Genomic DNA, 15,277 nt, shown 5'->3' with positions numbered 1-15,277 from the left:
ACGATCGCGGTGCGACGGGGCGAGGAGGAGCGGGAGGTGATTGGGCGCAGTGGAAATTTCGAGTAGCTGCCGCGAGATTCGAGGGAGGCCCCGCACGGCCGTGCTCGACATAAACGCGCTCCACGACCCTAACCTCGCCTGCTTCATATCACTCTCCGCCTCCGATCTCCCCTCATCTCCCTCGTTCCGTCCCCGTCCTGCTGCTACCTCCACCCGTCCCTCCCTCCCGCCCACCTCTCTATCTACCACACGATGTCCGCAGAAGAACAAGAGCTAGAGAACACCCATCCTCCCATGTCCCGCGCGAACTCGGGCAAGCCCAAGGGCATCCTCAAGAACGCACCACCAAACGCCCCTGGCGGCACCCAGCAGTGAGCCCCGCCTGCGATCTGATGCGGGACTACAGATAGATGACCACTGCCGGCGGACGAGCAGCTCGCTGCAGTGGGACGAGGAGAACCTGGCGTTGACGGAGGCGCAGAAGGATAGCCATATGAAGATCACGGAGCCCAAGACCCCTTACGTGCGCTACAACGCGGAGACGGACACTGTCGAGAGCGGTGCGTGCCCTGGTCCTTTGCCCTTCCCGCCGCTTCGCGACTGAGCTGATGAGAGCCGCACCCGACCTGCCGCCGGCCGACAACAATGGACAACAACAACGCATCGCCGGCTGCGCACAACACGCCCCATATCGCTCGCATGACGCACCCGTGCCGCACCGCCTCGCACCCTTGTCGCCCGCGTCGGGGCCGATCGGCAGACATCCCGTCGCTGGACCTGAACGGCGCGGGGATGCGGACGGCGAGCCCGGTAGCAGTCGAGCCGCCGCGGGCGATGTCGCCGACGAGCAGCACGGGGGCGACGGGCGGGGGCTCGGGCCCGCCGTCACGCCGGACGTCGTTCTCGAGCGTCGGGCGGGCGTCGACGCCGGGCGGGCGGAGCGGGAGCTCGAGCCGGAGCACGAGCTTCAACCTGCCGAGCGAGGCGCGCGAGGTCATCGACCTGGACGGACCGCAGCCAGGGGACGAGATCGAGTGCGACGAGGAGATGGACGAAGAGAGTGCGTGGTCTCTTTCCCGATTCGATGCCCCTTCCGCTGCGTCGGATCGCCTGCGCAGGGCTCTTGCTCCGTATGGGAAGAGTAGTTGATGTGTGTGTGCTGCAGCTGCGCGGAAGCACGCCGCGTTTGTGCGGGCCCGGGGACGGCATTATTCCAACGAAGCAGAGGCGATGAAGGTGAGTACCCGGCCCACAGCCCACCCGAGACCGGACTGACGAGGTGGCGGTGGCAGATGGCGAAGCGACTGATGCAGGAGGAGGACGAGGAGTCGTCGTCGTCGGTGGCCGAGTCCGCGGAGCAGTCGGTGAACGACTCGGACAGCGTGATGGACGAGGACGGGGTGCTGCACGTGAACGGGATCGCGCACTGAGGGGCGGGCGGGGAGGAAGCCGTGTGCACATACCCTTCCGTGTATAGGAGCTGTATCTGTATCTACTGCCCGAATGCTTGTCAAGAACCCGAGGTACGAGGCCGCGGGCGGGGAACGGGCGCCGCCGGGGGCACGTGGCGGGCCGGGGAGTATGAATGGGCGACATGCGGCTCTCGCGTCCAGCCCGGCCGTCGCTCCCCCCTCTCGCGACCATGTCCCATCTCCCCTTTCCGGAGCCGCCCACAGACGCGTCCGTCGCACAGGCCCTCGCCCAGCTCGACGCCTTCACCACCGACGCACAGGCCCTCGCCCGCCGGATCCAGGCCGCCCGTGACGAGCTCGCGCACATCGTCGACCAGCGCCAGGCCGCCATCCGCGGCCTCGAGCACAACCTCGCCACCCTCGAGGACCGCGTCGCGCTCACCAGGGCCTATGTCTCCCCCATCAGGCGGCTCCCCCGTGAGATCCTCGTCCAGATATTCCTTGCCGTCTTTGACGACTGCTCTTGGTCCCCCTGGATCCTCTCGGCCGTCTGCACCCTCTGGCGCCGGCTTGCGCTCTCGATACCCAAGCTCTGGTCAAAGGTACGCCCCTCCTCCTTCCCTCCCCCGTCCTAGCTGCGCACCCACACCCTGCCCCTCTATCACCTCCCTCTGCCACCCCCGTGGTGCGCGCCGCTCCCTTTGGGACTCTCCTAGACCTGGTGTGGACGCTTTCTGACCCCGCCTTCTGCCGCAGATTCGTCTCGTCACAGCGCACGCCTCCTCCGCAGAGACGATCCGTCTGTGGCTCGAGCGGTCTGGCCGCACGGTACCGCTCGACATCGAAATCGTCCTCTGCTCCTCCTCCTCCCACCACTCCGACGGCTCTCGCAGACGCTGTGTCCCGGTTGCTACCCACGCCCCCGGAGACGTCTGGGCTCCGCCCCCAGGATGGACAACACCGCCACCAGTCGTACACACACACGGCCCCGCTGCGGGTGGTGCGGCCCTGCCGTTGCACATAGGAGACGTCCATCTCGTCCCCGTCCAGGCGGTGGTGGCGGATGACCCCCCTGGCCCAACGCCGCCATCCCCGACGCACGCGCATGCGGAGCTCGAGATGCCGCCACTGCTGAACGCGGACACCCGGACCATCGCCCCCCATCAGCGCACCCGCAAGAACATGCACTGGGGCCACATCGCGTTCTACTACCTCGTCGAGCAGATGGCGCGCTGGGAACGCTTCGTGTTCCGCTTCGACAAGCAGTTCGCGTCGATCGGCGCGCTGCGGGCCATCGGAGGTATGTCCGCGAATTTGATCAAGCCTGCGCTTTGTTGACGGCGGTTCGCAGGCGATGCGCCCATGCTGCGAGAATTCGAGATCTCATGCTCGAACTCGGAGCCGGTCCTCTACAACGACTGGAAATGGCTTCCGTCGGCGCCTGCCTCGACGTCTTACGACATCCTTGCCCTGCGGACTCTGACCCTCCAGCATGTGCCCTTCCAGTGGTCCTCGCCCATGTTCCGCAACCTCCACCATCTCACCCTCCGCAGCCTGCCAACCGTCCACATCTCCCTCGACCGCATCCTCCACATCGTCGCCGCGAACCCGAGCCTCCAGTCTCTCGCGCTCCATTTTGCCTCCCCCAACCCTCCCGTCTTACCGCTCAAGCCCGTGACGCTGCCACATCTCAAGGGCCTCAACTTCAGCGGCCACTACCTGCTCGCCAACCTTGTTGACGTCCTCGTCCTCCCTGTCCTCGATACCCTCATCCTTGACATCGAGGCACGCGACCCGATCGAAGATACCCTCACCTCGCTCCTTACCCGCTCCGGGAACCCTCCGATCACCCGGCTCTCGCTCTCTTACGGCACGCACACCGGCCCGCACACAGGCTACTATTGGGTCAGCGGCCCCGGCGTCGCCTCCTGGCACTTCCTCTCTGAGCTGGACAGCCTCCGCGCTCTGCACGTCGGCGCCGCGCCGTTCGAGCCCCTCCTCGGCACCCTCGGCGCGCCTGACGAAGACAACGGGCAGGACCGCTGGGTATGCCCGCGCCTCGCGACGCTCGCCCTCCGCGGCTGCCACGCGCACGGGGACGGGATCGCGAAGCTCGTCCAGATGGTCGACGCACGGAACCCGGACGGCGGCGGCCCTCCCGCGTTCGGGGGCGTCGTCCCCACGCGTCTCCGCCGGCTCGAGCTCTACGACTGCTCGGCCGTGGGCCCGGATGTCGTGGAATGGCTCAGGTCGCGGATAGGGCCGGATGATGTGGTGTGCCCTGAGCCAAGCTCGGAGGGGTACATTGGCCGGTTCGTGCTCGTGCAGTAATAGGGTGGGAGAGACCCGAGGGTGCAGATCTAAGTCCTTGAGGACGCTGTTGGTTCCGTTGGTTTGTCGGTAGTGTTTTGTTTGTTTTGTGTGTGTCACGCGAGCTTTGTTGCATCATGATATCTATGTGTCAAACGTATGTAGCGTTAGTCGTAGTTATATCCCCCTGGTTTGGTGTAATAAACCGAGAACTAGTTCTCACCCGTGGCGTTGCCACGGCGCGTGCGGGCCTTTGGCCCTCGAGACGTGACGTCTGGCGGGTATTTGATGAATAATACTTATAGCGATACGGCAAAAACTGAAGTATGTGCTGCAAAGAGGCGTGCAGAACTTTTATCAACGTGCACTCACATGTGTTGGTGGTGTGGAATTGAAGATGATCGGTTGGGAGCAAGGGAGGTAGTTAGCCCGTCGGGATAGTGGGATGTTGTATAATCATTTCCACAGTGCCCGAGAACCTCGTCCAGTAACGCATGCGCACGCGCCGTGTGGTGAGCTGAAGGCGAGGAGTCCGGGACTGTTGCGCCGGCGGTGCGCGCCCCCGCGTGAGAAGGGAAGGGTCGCGCGGGCCCGTCAGCCTCAAATAGCTGGTCCAATATCGATAGGCCCTTTTCGCGCAGGAGCGCGAGTGGGGCTGTGTTCAGTTTTGGAGCGGGCCACAGCGCATAGCGACCTCATGCACCCCCGCGACCACTGCGCGCGCATGGCGATATCCCCGTGTGCACAACGTGTGCATTTTGCTTCCGCGCGAGGACTCATGTCCAAACCCCTGCCCGGACCTGAACGTAGGACGTGCCCTTGCACTGGGTGCAGAGGCCATTCCACGACGATGTCATGCTATTGCCCCACCTTGCGAGATTCACACATGGGGAGTCTGCAGTGCATGCGGAGATATACCCGCACGCGCGTGGGTGCTCGCAGCGGCGCGCTCAGACTTGCTCAGACTTGCGCTGTACTGCGCGCGGTGATGCGCGAGGGCGCTACGCTATGTGGCCCGCCGCCCGCCGCCCAAAGCTGAAGCGCTGAACGTTGAACGTTAACCCGGCCGCACTCGCGCTCCTGCACGAAAATCGATATTGGGCCAGTATTAAACTCGCCCATAATAATAGTCTCTCTCATCGCCCCGCGCATCGACCTCGTAAACTCGGCCGAAAGACAGTCCCGACCTGGGGCGGCCTCGCAAGCTCGGCCACACAAAGGCGCCAGCCTCGCAGGCTCGGCCGGCCGGCGCACGTGGAAGCCACATGGCAAAACCTCGGTTAGAGTCGCTTATTTCGGCAACTTCGCTAAATTCGCGTATCGCTGCAAGCGACGTACGCGGCTTACTAACACCACCGCTCCCTTCTTTATAGATCGATGAGCCTGGTTTGGAGCCGCTTTTTCATGACATATGATTGATGTGGTCTTTGCGTATGCGCCTTGGCTTCTTTGGTTGAGGGATTGCAGCAGATACCCTTGATCGGCATTTGACAAGCGTTCAATCCCCGAACTATGTCATCACATGAGCCAGGACCATACATTGGCGCACATATGAGATACACCTCTACAATCGGAGTCCCTCCTGCGGCTTCTACGCATCGGTAAGATATACCATCACGAGATTCGACACTTTCATTGTGCAACTTGTGTAAACTCACAACACACCATCGCACGCACCACCACCTGTCGACGCCCCCCACAAAGCCCATCCCCTCAAGCGGAGAGCGTGAACTCCGACACCTTCACCGAGCCACCCAGCGCCACCGTCGCGTAGTTGAAGATCCCGAACCGGTACCCCATGAAGAAGTTCCAGCTGTTTTCCATCGTGAACGGCCCGCCGATGTTCGTGAACTTGCTCCCGTCGGTCGAGTACGAGAACTGCGCCGTCTGGTCGCTGGCCGGCGCGATGTCCGCCTTCACGCGCAGCCAGATCGTCGCCGCGCCCTTCGGGAGCGCGACCGGGCTCGCGCCGTCCGCGCCCGTGTTCGTCGTCGTCCAGCCCGTCTGGGAGAGGTCGACGTCGGTCACCATGCGCACCGCGAGCGCGCCGCCGTCGCGCGCGACGCCGACCCAGCCGGTGTGGTCGCGGAAGAGCGCGAGCCCGGCGCGGTCGCCGTCCGCCATGCCGCCGAGCGCGAGCTTGATCGTCGCGGTCGAGGACGGGCCGAGGATGCGGTGCGTGAGCGTGTTCCGGGCGGAGTACAGGTCCGGGGTGACGGTCGCGGTCTTCAGGGTGAGCCCGTTGTTGACCGAGAATTTGGTCGTGTCCGGGTTGTGGTTCCACTCCCACTGCGGCCCGAGCGAGGTGCCGGAGAAGGTGTCGGTGCCCGTGAGGCTTGGAACGGGATGGGCGGCGAGCGGGTTGGCGTAGGAGGAGCCCCAGCCGCCGTTCACGAGCTACGGGAAGCCACTGGTGAGCAGACGCGACGCGAGAGAGGGTGCAACGCTACATACATCGACGGAAGGGAAGCCGTCGCTGCCCCATGTGAGCGGCGCAAGAATGGGAATGCGTCCTCCGGGGTAGGAATCGACGAACGCCATGTAGTACCAAGTGTCATTCCCGGCGTCGACGATGCCTCCTTGGTGCGGGGGGCCGGCCGTCAAAGGCGGGGAGACCGTGTCCACAAGCACCTTGCTGGTGTATGGGCCAAATGGACTTGAGGCCTTGAAGACGATTTCTGAGGTCGATGGATGGTCCGCGAGGATGTAGTAGTAGCCATTACGCTTGTACATGCGTGTGCCTTCGAGGTACCCTAAGGGAATCGCATGATGTCAGTAACCACACTGATAAACTCCGACTGCCATGTAGCTGACCATATGTGTCCGATTGCGGGAAAACCTCTTGAGATGATGCCTCCGCAGTCGCATCGGCAGTGAGCTGAGCGACCCAAATGTTATTGTTTTGCACGAACGAGACATACATGCTCCCGTCGTCGTCGATGAGCATGCCCGCGTCGTAGTAGCATTTGTAGATCTGCGTGTGCTGTGTCCACGGACCCGTGACCGCCGGGGCGGTGTAGATGTACGAGTGCCAGAAGTCAATGCAGCCGCCCCACATCCAGAGATTCGTGTGCGGATTGAAGTTGAAGAAGGATGCCCACACGCCCTCGACATACGCGCGCGTTCCGTTGGCCATGTCGTAATTGCTGCCAAAGTCGAGGCTCGGAACCGAATGCCCGATGAACTCCCAGTTGAAAAGGTCGTAAGAACGTAGGATGGGCGCGCCCGGGGAGTAGTGCATCGTCGACGCAGAGTAATAAAAGACGCCGTTGATGTTCCGGATTTCGACGTCCGCGAGGTCGTTCCAGATCACCGGGTTCGTGAAGGCGCGGCTGAGTGCAGGTAGGAGGGCCAGAACCCCGACGAGTAGGAAAGAGAGCACCATGATGGGCGCGGAACCGTTGCTGGGGAAAGCATCGGGGAAGAGACCTGCAACTGTCTTATATGCAGAAGAGGTGTACCGAGGCTCGGCGGCAATATCTCGGTTGGAGGGACCGGTCCTGTGCATGATGGAGGCGGAGAAATGGGCTCAATCTTGGTCACGACCGTCCATCAGCGCTGGGACATGTGAGGAGGATCAGCATGGCCAGGGAGTGTGTACTCCGGGTTTAGCGAATCGTTTCGCCGAGCTTTTGAACACAAGATGTATCCAAGTGCACTTCTGCAGGAACACAACAACGCGTCTGTCGTTCAAGAACGTCGGCAGACATGCTATAACTGACACGCGTACGCTGCAACGGACATGTGAGCCATATGCTCGAACCTGTTTAAGTAGTACACGTACTCCGTAAATCAAAGATCACCATTGTTCCCTAGGAGAAATGATGTAGTAGTCGATGAGTGACACACTCGCCTGGCCTATGTCATAAACTACTCACAGTCGACCCCGTCCAGATCTGAGCACGAATCATCTTCGTAGATCTCCAACTCCTGTTCGTCTTCGTCACACTCCACCCAACAACCCTTTCCATCGTTCATACGATCCAACCAGTCGTCGTACAACCTGTCCGGCCATCGTCCATTCTTCCTCCATGCTCTTCCAATGACGACCACTCGGGTTCCCTTTTCCGATTCTTCATAGAGACGCGCCCAATCCCGCATACACTCAACGCCTTCTTCCCACATCGCGAAGGGGGCATCACAGAAGTCGCCGGGCGCTGGGCCAGTAGTGTGAACCACGAGTAACTTGAGGGCACTCGGGCGTGATTGCTGAGGGTGGCCGAGAGAAGGCTCCATTCCGAGGACGTCGGCGAAAACGGCAGGAGTGGGTTCGTAACTGTCGGAGAACCGAAGGTGGGTGAGGCTACAGGGAGGGGAAAGGGATAGAGCTCGAAGCATTCCTTCTGGATTGCCTTCAACGCAGTGGAGACGCTTGAGAGCCGGAAGTTGGGCGAACGGGCTGATGGGAGGGCCATGCAGAGAATTGTCGGGGCATGAGGAAGGCTCAGGTAGGAAGGTAGGAATTCGACGTTTGCACGACAGCTCCTCCAGCTTTGGTAGAGATGTGCATGGGATGCAGGGCAGCTGTGCGCTACCGCCGTCTTCGAGAATACAAAGCGTGCGAAGCGTTGGAGCTGAAAGGCGAAGGAGGCGGGAGACGATGAATATGAACCTATCATCCCACTCGTCCTTCTGCTGTAGCTTAGATCGTTTGTACTCCTCCTTCTCCGTAGGGGACAGGCGGGAAAATGTCTTCCAGAAATCCGGTGTTGTCACAGTGGATTCGCGTAGGAATGAGATGTAAAGATGCTCGATCCAAGGTGAACACTCCTTTGGTTGCGCTCGCAGGAAGGAAAGAAAATCCTCCATATGTCGGAGATCGTCGAACGCAAGGGAACGAAAGCGGGGAGACAGAGATTGGGCGTGAAAGAAGTGGGTGGTGAGAGCAAGAGAGCTTCCAGTAAAACCGCCGTCGGTGCATGCTGCAGTGATGATGGTCCTCCACAGCTCAGTGGGGATGGAGTTGACGGAAGGCATGGGCTGGAAACTGTGGTGGAAGACGCAAGACAAGAAAGCAGCGAATCGTGCCAAAGCCATGGAGACCAAGCCAAGGCGCAGTTCCGCCAGAGTCATGGGGTCCTGGAGCGTAGAATGACCGCAGTCAGCGCACGACGTGGCGGTCCGTTAAGTGCATACATGTACTTACTGCGTCGTTTCATGTATCGAGATGCCTGGAGACAATGCACGTCCTTGGAACGGATGAGTCGCAGAAGCGAGGAATGGACTTCAGAAGGGCCGCATAGGGCATATACTGCCTTTCGAGCATGGCGGTGGTGGATGGGAGAGAGCCGCGGAGCTCGCGGCCCATTCTGACAGACGCTGCTATGTATTCACCTGTGCAACGCGGTGGCGCCAGGCGTTGATCCCTCCAGGCTCCTCCCTCCCTCTCCCTCCCTCTCTCTGACACGACCACTAGACACGACACCGACACGTCGTCAACCGCTATTTATCTACTCCCTCTTGAAGATCAGGCGACTACCCACTCTTTACCATGAGCTTCTTCCGCGGCAATCAGCCCAACCAACCGCCCCCTCCTGGCTCGTACTCCCGCCTCCCTCCTGCTGATCCCATGAGAGGGGGACCGCAGAGAGCATCCGCCCCACGCTATGACCAATCTGGATATGAACAAAGGTCCTACGATCGTAAACCAGTCCCTCCGCGGGGAGGAGGGGGCGGAGAGTACGTCCTCCTTCTCTCCATCTGTTTGCCTCTCGCGTCATTTTCGAATTAGGTTCTCGGTCCAGAGCGCACCAAGCGACGTGCTTGCGTTTACGAACTGCTTGATTGTCAACCCCTCCGACTTCCCCGACGGCCAGCATGTACTAGTGAAGCAGCAATACCCTATTACTCTTCGGTAAGTTGTAATCCGTCTACCTCGTCTCACACTGTCTGAGACCTACATCCTCACTAGCCACGACAACACCGGGAAGATACCCTCGGGAGCCATTGGAGCCTCTGCAGTATTGCGCCAATGGATGCAGTTGTCGCTCACCGGGGACTCGGTTACCATCGAGCACTTCTCCCAATCTCCCGCCTACCTCGAAAGTCTGGACATAGAAGTCGGGTTCTTGAAGCGCGGAATGGAGATCGCCGAGGCCTTCTCTGCAGATGATATGGTCAAGAACTTCATCCGCGCGTTCAGCGGCATCATCTTCGCTGCTCAAGAGGTCATCCTCTTCGAGTTCCACGGGCAGACACTCAAAGCAACTATCAAGGGTGCACGCGTCGTCGAACTGCCTGGTCAGCGCCCAGGTGGCGACAGCTATGGTATTGTGATGGAGAAGACGGACGTGACGTTTATGAAAGATCCCTCTAGTCCTATTAAGATCAAGTCCAGCGCAAAGAAGTACGTTTTGGACATCTCTCCGCCACTGGACACACACTCACGTACTTCGTCAATCATAGGGCACCACCGAATGCCATTCTCGCACCAAACTTCAAGTTCGAGGACATGGGTATTGGAGGCCTGGACTCTGAGTTTAGCTCCATCTTTCGTCGTGCCTTCGCCTCTCGAGTCTTCCCGCCAGCACTAGTGGAGAAGCTCGGTATCTCCCACGTGAAGGGCATCCTTCTGTTTGGTCCCCCGGGAACAGGAAAGACGCTAATGGCGCGACAAATTGGCAAGATGCTCAACGCTCGTGAGCCAAAGATTGTCAACGGTCCCGAAATCTTGAACAAGTATGTCGGTGCTTCCGAAGAGAACATCCGTAAACTGTTCGCGGATGCCGAGAAGGAGGTTGGCGCACACCTTCGTTTGCTTGTGTCAGAACACTCGCTAACCCAGGTGTTATGTGCAGTACAAAGAGAAGGCAGATGAAAGTGGCTTGCATATTATCATCTTCGATGAACTAGACGCCATTTGCAAGCAGCGTGGCTCGACAGGAGGAGGTACCGGTGTTGGGGATAGCGTCGTCAATCAGCTTCTGTCAAAGGTATGTGTTTCGACGCGGAGGCATCGATGTCACACTAATCATGTTACAAAACCAGATGGATGGTGTCGATCAGCTCAACAACATCCTCATTATCGGTATGACGAACCGTCTGGACATGATCGATGAAGCGCTGCTTCGTCCAGGTCGTCTTGAAGTCCACATGGAGATATCTCTCCCTGATGAGAAGGGCCGTGTGCAAATTCTCACTATCCACACCGCCAAGATGCGCGCCAATGGCATCATGGACAGTGATGTCGACATCATAGAGCTTGCCGCACTGACGAAAAACTTTTCTGGAGCTGAAATCAGCGGTCTTATCAAAAGTGCAACTAGTTTCGCCTTCAGCAGACACGTCAAGGTCGGAACTCTCGCGGGTATATCGGATGACGTGGAAAATCTCCGCGTGAGCCGGGTCGATTTCATGAACGCCCTCGAAGAAGTTCAGCCCGCCTTCGGTGTCGCCAAGGAGGAGCTCGAGCAGGTTGTACAGAACGGCATCATTCACCATGGTTCTGTTGTCGACGTACGTGCAGCGTCTCGCACCGATTATCCGTCGCTGAGGGTTCCTTGCAGGACATTCTTCGCTCAGGCGAACTCTTTGTCGACCAGGTTCGCACTTCCTCACGTACGCCACTCGTCAGTGTGCTACTTCATGGCCCTCCTGGATCTGGCAAGACTGCACTCGCGGCGACCATCGCGCAAGCGTCGCAGTACCCCTTCATGAAGTTGATCACGCCTGACAGCATGGTCGGCTTCTCCGAGGCGCAAAAGGTCGCTTCCATCACCAAGGTCTTCCAGGACAGCTACAAGAGTCCTCTCAGTGTTATCGTCGTCGATAATATCGAACGTCTGCTCGGTGAGATCAGCTCGCCATTTATGCGCCTGAACGCAAGCTAAATGTGCCATCTAGACTTTACTCCCATCGGACCTCGCTTCTCCAACTCGGTATTACAGACGTTGATGGTGCTCCTAGCCCGTCGGCCACCCAAGGTTCGTTGAAATATGACACAGCGGTCTTGCACTTGCTCATGACCGCTTTATAGGGTCGGCGACTCCTCCTCCTTGTCACCTCTTCCCTCCGGCCCGTCTTGACGGATCTCGGCCTCAACGAGGTATTCGACTCCGAACTCCGCGTCCCTCCCATCGCGTCCCTACACGCGCTTGAAGTTGTCCTAAAAGAGGTCGAACTCTTCCCCTCGTCCGACGAGCGTCGTCGGGCAATCAGCATGCTCATGCAGGCGGGCTTTGGGGGATCCGAGGAGGATGAGGGGCGCTTGAACGTCGGCATTAAGAAACTGCTTAGCATGGTGGAGATGGCTCGGCAGGAACCAGAAGCCATCGCAGAACGTCTCATGAATGCGCTTATGGGGCTTGGGATGTAAGATATATGGGAAAAGTTGAACCTCGACAGTTGTACGAGACCTTACGAATGGACAATAGTACGGATAGGAGTTCTGATTTCCCCGTTTAGTTCGTCTTCTCGAGAATATACGGGGTCGCTGTGTACTGCCTCAGCCAGAGAAGAGGAGGATTCCAGCTCACTACTAGTAGTCACTAGCTGGCGGTCTCCAAGTGAGAGTGCGCTTTTGCCCGTCTCCGGCCCGGATCTTGACCGGAGTGTGGCGGACCGAAAAGAAGCCCAGCGTCTGAGAGCGCTGCTTGACTCGAACAGAGGAGGCTGCTATGCAGACTCCTCCCGCTCACTGTTCCCTACCTGCGCTCGAAAATTCGCAGCCAAACCAATGGCTCCCGCTCCAATACTTGATGTTCATCCGCCCAATGGGCCGAACCCAGAAGCCCCCGAGGGTCAGGGTCAGGAGAAATCGCAGAAAGCAATGTGCGTCGCCGATCAGAGATCAGGACTCTCGTCGGTCGGTGTGAGTGTCTCACCGCTCTCTCGACAGGACTAAGCAGGAGCGGCGAGAGCTTCAGGAGAAGCAGCGCGCCGCGAAGGCAGCGAAGGCCACCGCGAACGGTGCAGCCGGGAAGCAAGGCGGCAAGCCTCCTGGGCTCGCCCCTACCGCGAGTGCGGCCCCCGTTGCGGGCAAGAAGGCGGGGCGGAGCTCGGACGCGGGCCTCAAGCCGCCAAACACCCCAACGGTGAAGGGCGCGGAGAAGGCGAAGGCGGCGCAGGCGTCGGCAGCGGACCAAGGAGCGCGCAACCAGGCGAGGGGGCTCCTCATCTTTTCACACTTCGGCCTGCCCAAACCTGTGAGCGCCGCGAAGGGTGACATCCACCCTGCGATCGCGCGCACGGCGCTGCAATTTTCCTCGTTCAAGATTGTGGGAGCGAATGCGCGGTGTATTGCGACCTTGACGGCGTTCAAGACGGTGCGTTACATGCCGTTCTCTATTTTGCATGCGCGAGATCTCACTTCTGCCCAGGTCATACAAGATTATGTCACTCCTCCAAACAACACGCTTTCTCGACACCTCATGACTTTCCTCTCTCCTCAAATCAGCCATCTCGTGGCCGCTCGACCCATGTCTGTTACTATGGGCAATGCAATCCGTCAGGTCAAACTGGACATTAGCGGATCGGACATCGACTTGCCCGAGCAAGATGTACGCATATCGATTTTTCACGCCGTTGCGTAGGCTGATGTTCTTTCAGGCTAAGAAGGCGTTATACCAGAAAATCGATACCTATATGCACGAGCGCATAATCATCGCAGACCAAGTCATTCAGGAGACTGCGGGGAGCAAGATTAAGGACGGTGATGTTGTCCTCACATACGCTAGGCGCGCAGTATGCTATTACAAACCACATCTTCCTAATACCATCGGAACAGGTCATCGGTGGTTGAGAAAGTCCTGCTTGAGGCCCACTCATGCGGCCGCAACTTTTCTGTCATCGTTGTCGATTCAAGACCCATGTTGGAAGGTGGGACACACTGCTGCTTACTCATCGTCGTCTTGCTAACCTGAGAAACAGGCAAGCGATTACTGGCTGTTCTCTCTGAGGCGGGCATCCCGTGCACATATCTCCTCCTTCCGGCATTGGGATCGGTCATCAACGAGGTGTCGACCGTCTTCGTTGGCGCGCATTCAATACACTCCAACGGCGCTGTGTACTCGCGTGCAGGCACAGCGTTGGTGGCCATGATGGCGAAACGGCACTCCGTTCCGGTGGTTGTGTGTTGTGAGACGTACAAGTTCTCAGAGAGTGTTCAGCTGGACAGCTTCACAAAGAACGAACTTGGTAAGTACCCTCTACCATAAGACGCATGTGCGTTTGACTCATGGCCCGATAGCTCCTCTTGGTGACCTATTCTCGTCATTTCCAAACACGAAACCGCGAGAATCGCTCACACTGGAAAACAAGCCTAATCTCGAGATCCTGAACCCGCTTTACGACCTCACTCCACCAACGTGCATTACTGCGGTCGTCACCGAGGTCGGGGTCATTCCACCCAACTCGATCAGCTCAATACCCGTCGCGCTGGGCCGTCTTCTTTGATCGTGCCGCTCCCTCCTCTGTTGTGTCATGCTTTCGCGTCTACCCCAGTCCGCCACATCGCACCTGCATTCCTACCTCATGTATCGCTTCCCTCCCCGCTTGGTCCCCAACGCTGCTCGTCGCTCGCACTACATTTATAGCTTAGGTACATTAGTGGACAGAGGTAGCTACGTAGACTTGAAACGCCTGTATATCCCTGTAGTGATAGCGCGGAAGAAGCCGAAAACATCTTGTATCTCCCTTCGCCTGCTGGCGGACTCGCAGCTGTGAACGGGGGAAAAGACTCTATTACATGAATGGTATATAGATCTACGGACAAGACCAGGGACCAGGATACAGCATCATAGCTCCGGCTTGCGCGGCTCTGCGCTGGTGGAACGTGCGAGCTGCTTTTCTATCCACTCAAAAGCGACATCCGTCACATGTTCGACAGGCTTGTCGAATATGTACGGCAGCACGGGAACGATGGCGAGACCGGTGACGGTGGGCGCCCACGTCCGGACACGCGGGTTTTGCACGTTTGCGAACGCCTTCTTGGCCTGTCGGACGGCCGTGTGGATCGTGAAAGCGGGCAGTGCCCTGGAATGTACACATATGGATGAGAATTCCCGAGCGCAGCAACGATCGTCCGCATACATACATCGACGCGATGGACTGAAAGGCGGAGCGCTTGACGGCGACCATCGTCAGACGTGTGGGCTCCGAGAAATGTGCGGCCTCGAGCGCGCTCGGGCCTTGTCGATGGGCCTTGTAGGTCTCGTACCCAACGTCACTGTGCGCATAGAATGGGACGATAGCAGCACGGCGTGCGGCGCGGAGAAATGGCGGAGCGGCAGCAACGGTAAGTGCGGGTTGGGCAAACCAGGATGCATGGCGGGATGCTTACCCTGCGAGGTATAGCCACGATACGCCATACGCAGCGGTGACAACCGCAGGATGTACTACGGGGCGGAAGGCCTCGCCGACATCACTGGTCTGGCGTGAATCTATCGCTTGTTGCGGCGCGGACACTGGAGGAGGATGCGCTTACATAGGCGATATAGCGGTGGCCGGCGCGGAGGGCGGTCCTCAGTCGCGCGCCGTAGGCCATGTAGCGGAGGTCGGAGTCGGTGGAATCGACACCTTGTCGGCGAGCTGGGCGATTTCCTTGGTGAGGTCGGACA

At 59.1% G+C, this 15,277-nt stretch overlaps 7 protein-coding genes across 7 annotated transcripts; 4 read left to right on the top strand and 3 right to left on the bottom strand.

Moving 5' to 3' along the window:
* Positions 1 to 252: 252 nt before the first annotated feature.
* On the top strand, positions 253 to 1,430 carry BXZ73DRAFT_97197 (uncharacterized protein; the record flags this gene model as incomplete). Its single annotated transcript, XM_048027291.1, has 5 exons — positions 253 to 371; positions 436 to 560; positions 761 to 1,060; positions 1,166 to 1,236; positions 1,293 to 1,430. The coding sequence occupies 5 exons, from the start codon at positions 253 to 255 to the stop codon at positions 1,428 to 1,430; spliced, it is 753 nt and encodes a 250-aa protein (XP_047881967.1).
* A 212-nt stretch (positions 1,431 to 1,642) lies between these two features.
* BXZ73DRAFT_97196 (uncharacterized protein) lies at positions 1,643 to 3,743 on the top strand (the record flags this gene model as incomplete). The annotated part of the gene is made up of 3 exons (XM_048027290.1): positions 1,643 to 2,014; positions 2,169 to 2,712; positions 2,764 to 3,743. 3 exons carry the CDS (start codon positions 1,643 to 1,645, stop codon positions 3,741 to 3,743), a joined length of 1,896 nt encoding a protein of 631 aa, XP_047881966.1.
* A 1,692-nt stretch (positions 3,744 to 5,435) lies between these two features.
* On the bottom strand, positions 5,436 to 7,107 carry BXZ73DRAFT_40544 (glycosyl hydrolase; the record flags this gene model as incomplete). The annotated part of the gene is made up of 3 exons (XM_048018598.1): positions 5,436 to 6,119; positions 6,177 to 6,475; positions 6,537 to 7,107. 3 exons carry the CDS (start codon positions 7,105 to 7,107, stop codon positions 5,436 to 5,438), a joined length of 1,554 nt encoding a protein of 517 aa, XP_047881965.1.
* Positions 7,108 to 7,514: 407 nt separating this feature from the next.
* On the bottom strand, positions 7,515 to 8,795 carry BXZ73DRAFT_97194 (uncharacterized protein; the record flags this gene model as incomplete). Its single annotated transcript, XM_048027289.1, has 2 exons — positions 7,515 to 7,534; positions 7,601 to 8,795. 2 exons carry the CDS (start codon positions 8,793 to 8,795, stop codon positions 7,515 to 7,517), a joined length of 1,215 nt encoding a protein of 404 aa, XP_047881964.1.
* A 418-nt stretch (positions 8,796 to 9,213) lies between these two features.
* BXZ73DRAFT_87538 (vesicular-fusion protein SEC18) lies at positions 9,214 to 12,036 on the top strand (the record flags this gene model as incomplete). Its single annotated transcript, XM_048024611.1, has 9 exons — positions 9,214 to 9,401; positions 9,454 to 9,576; positions 9,634 to 10,068; positions 10,128 to 10,458; positions 10,520 to 10,654; positions 10,710 to 11,177; positions 11,228 to 11,510; positions 11,565 to 11,644; positions 11,698 to 12,036. 9 exons carry the CDS (start codon positions 9,214 to 9,216, stop codon positions 12,034 to 12,036), a joined length of 2,382 nt encoding a protein of 793 aa, XP_047881963.1.
* A 360-nt stretch (positions 12,037 to 12,396) lies between these two features.
* Positions 12,397 to 14,114, top strand: BXZ73DRAFT_87537 (eukaryotic translation initiation factor 2B delta subunit; the record flags this gene model as incomplete). The annotated part of the gene is made up of 7 exons (XM_048024610.1): positions 12,397 to 12,491; positions 12,559 to 12,985; positions 13,040 to 13,219; positions 13,269 to 13,396; positions 13,447 to 13,538; positions 13,590 to 13,856; positions 13,909 to 14,114. The coding sequence occupies 7 exons, from the start codon at positions 12,397 to 12,399 to the stop codon at positions 14,112 to 14,114; spliced, it is 1,395 nt and encodes a 464-aa protein (XP_047881962.1).
* Positions 14,115 to 14,455: 341 nt separating this feature from the next.
* On the bottom strand, positions 14,456 to 15,240 carry BXZ73DRAFT_40494 (mitochondrial 18kDa protein; the record flags this gene model as incomplete). The annotated part of the gene is made up of 4 exons (XM_048018588.1): positions 14,456 to 14,693; positions 14,755 to 14,886; positions 15,001 to 15,089; positions 15,145 to 15,240. Coding segments are annotated over 4 exons (555 nt in total), but the record flags the coding sequence as incomplete, so codon positions are not given.
* Between the last annotated feature and the right edge of the window lie 37 nt (positions 15,241 to 15,277).

Source organism: Epithele typhae (assembly GCF_022376455.1).
Source record: "Epithele typhae strain CBS 203.58 chromosome Unknown BXZ73scaffold_4, whole genome shotgun sequence".
Lineage (NCBI taxonomy): Eukaryota > Fungi > Basidiomycota > Agaricomycetes > Polyporales > Epitheliaceae > Epithele > Epithele typhae.
The sequence above is the reverse complement of the archived record's forward strand: the minus strand, read 5'-3'. Positions and strand labels throughout refer to the sequence as shown.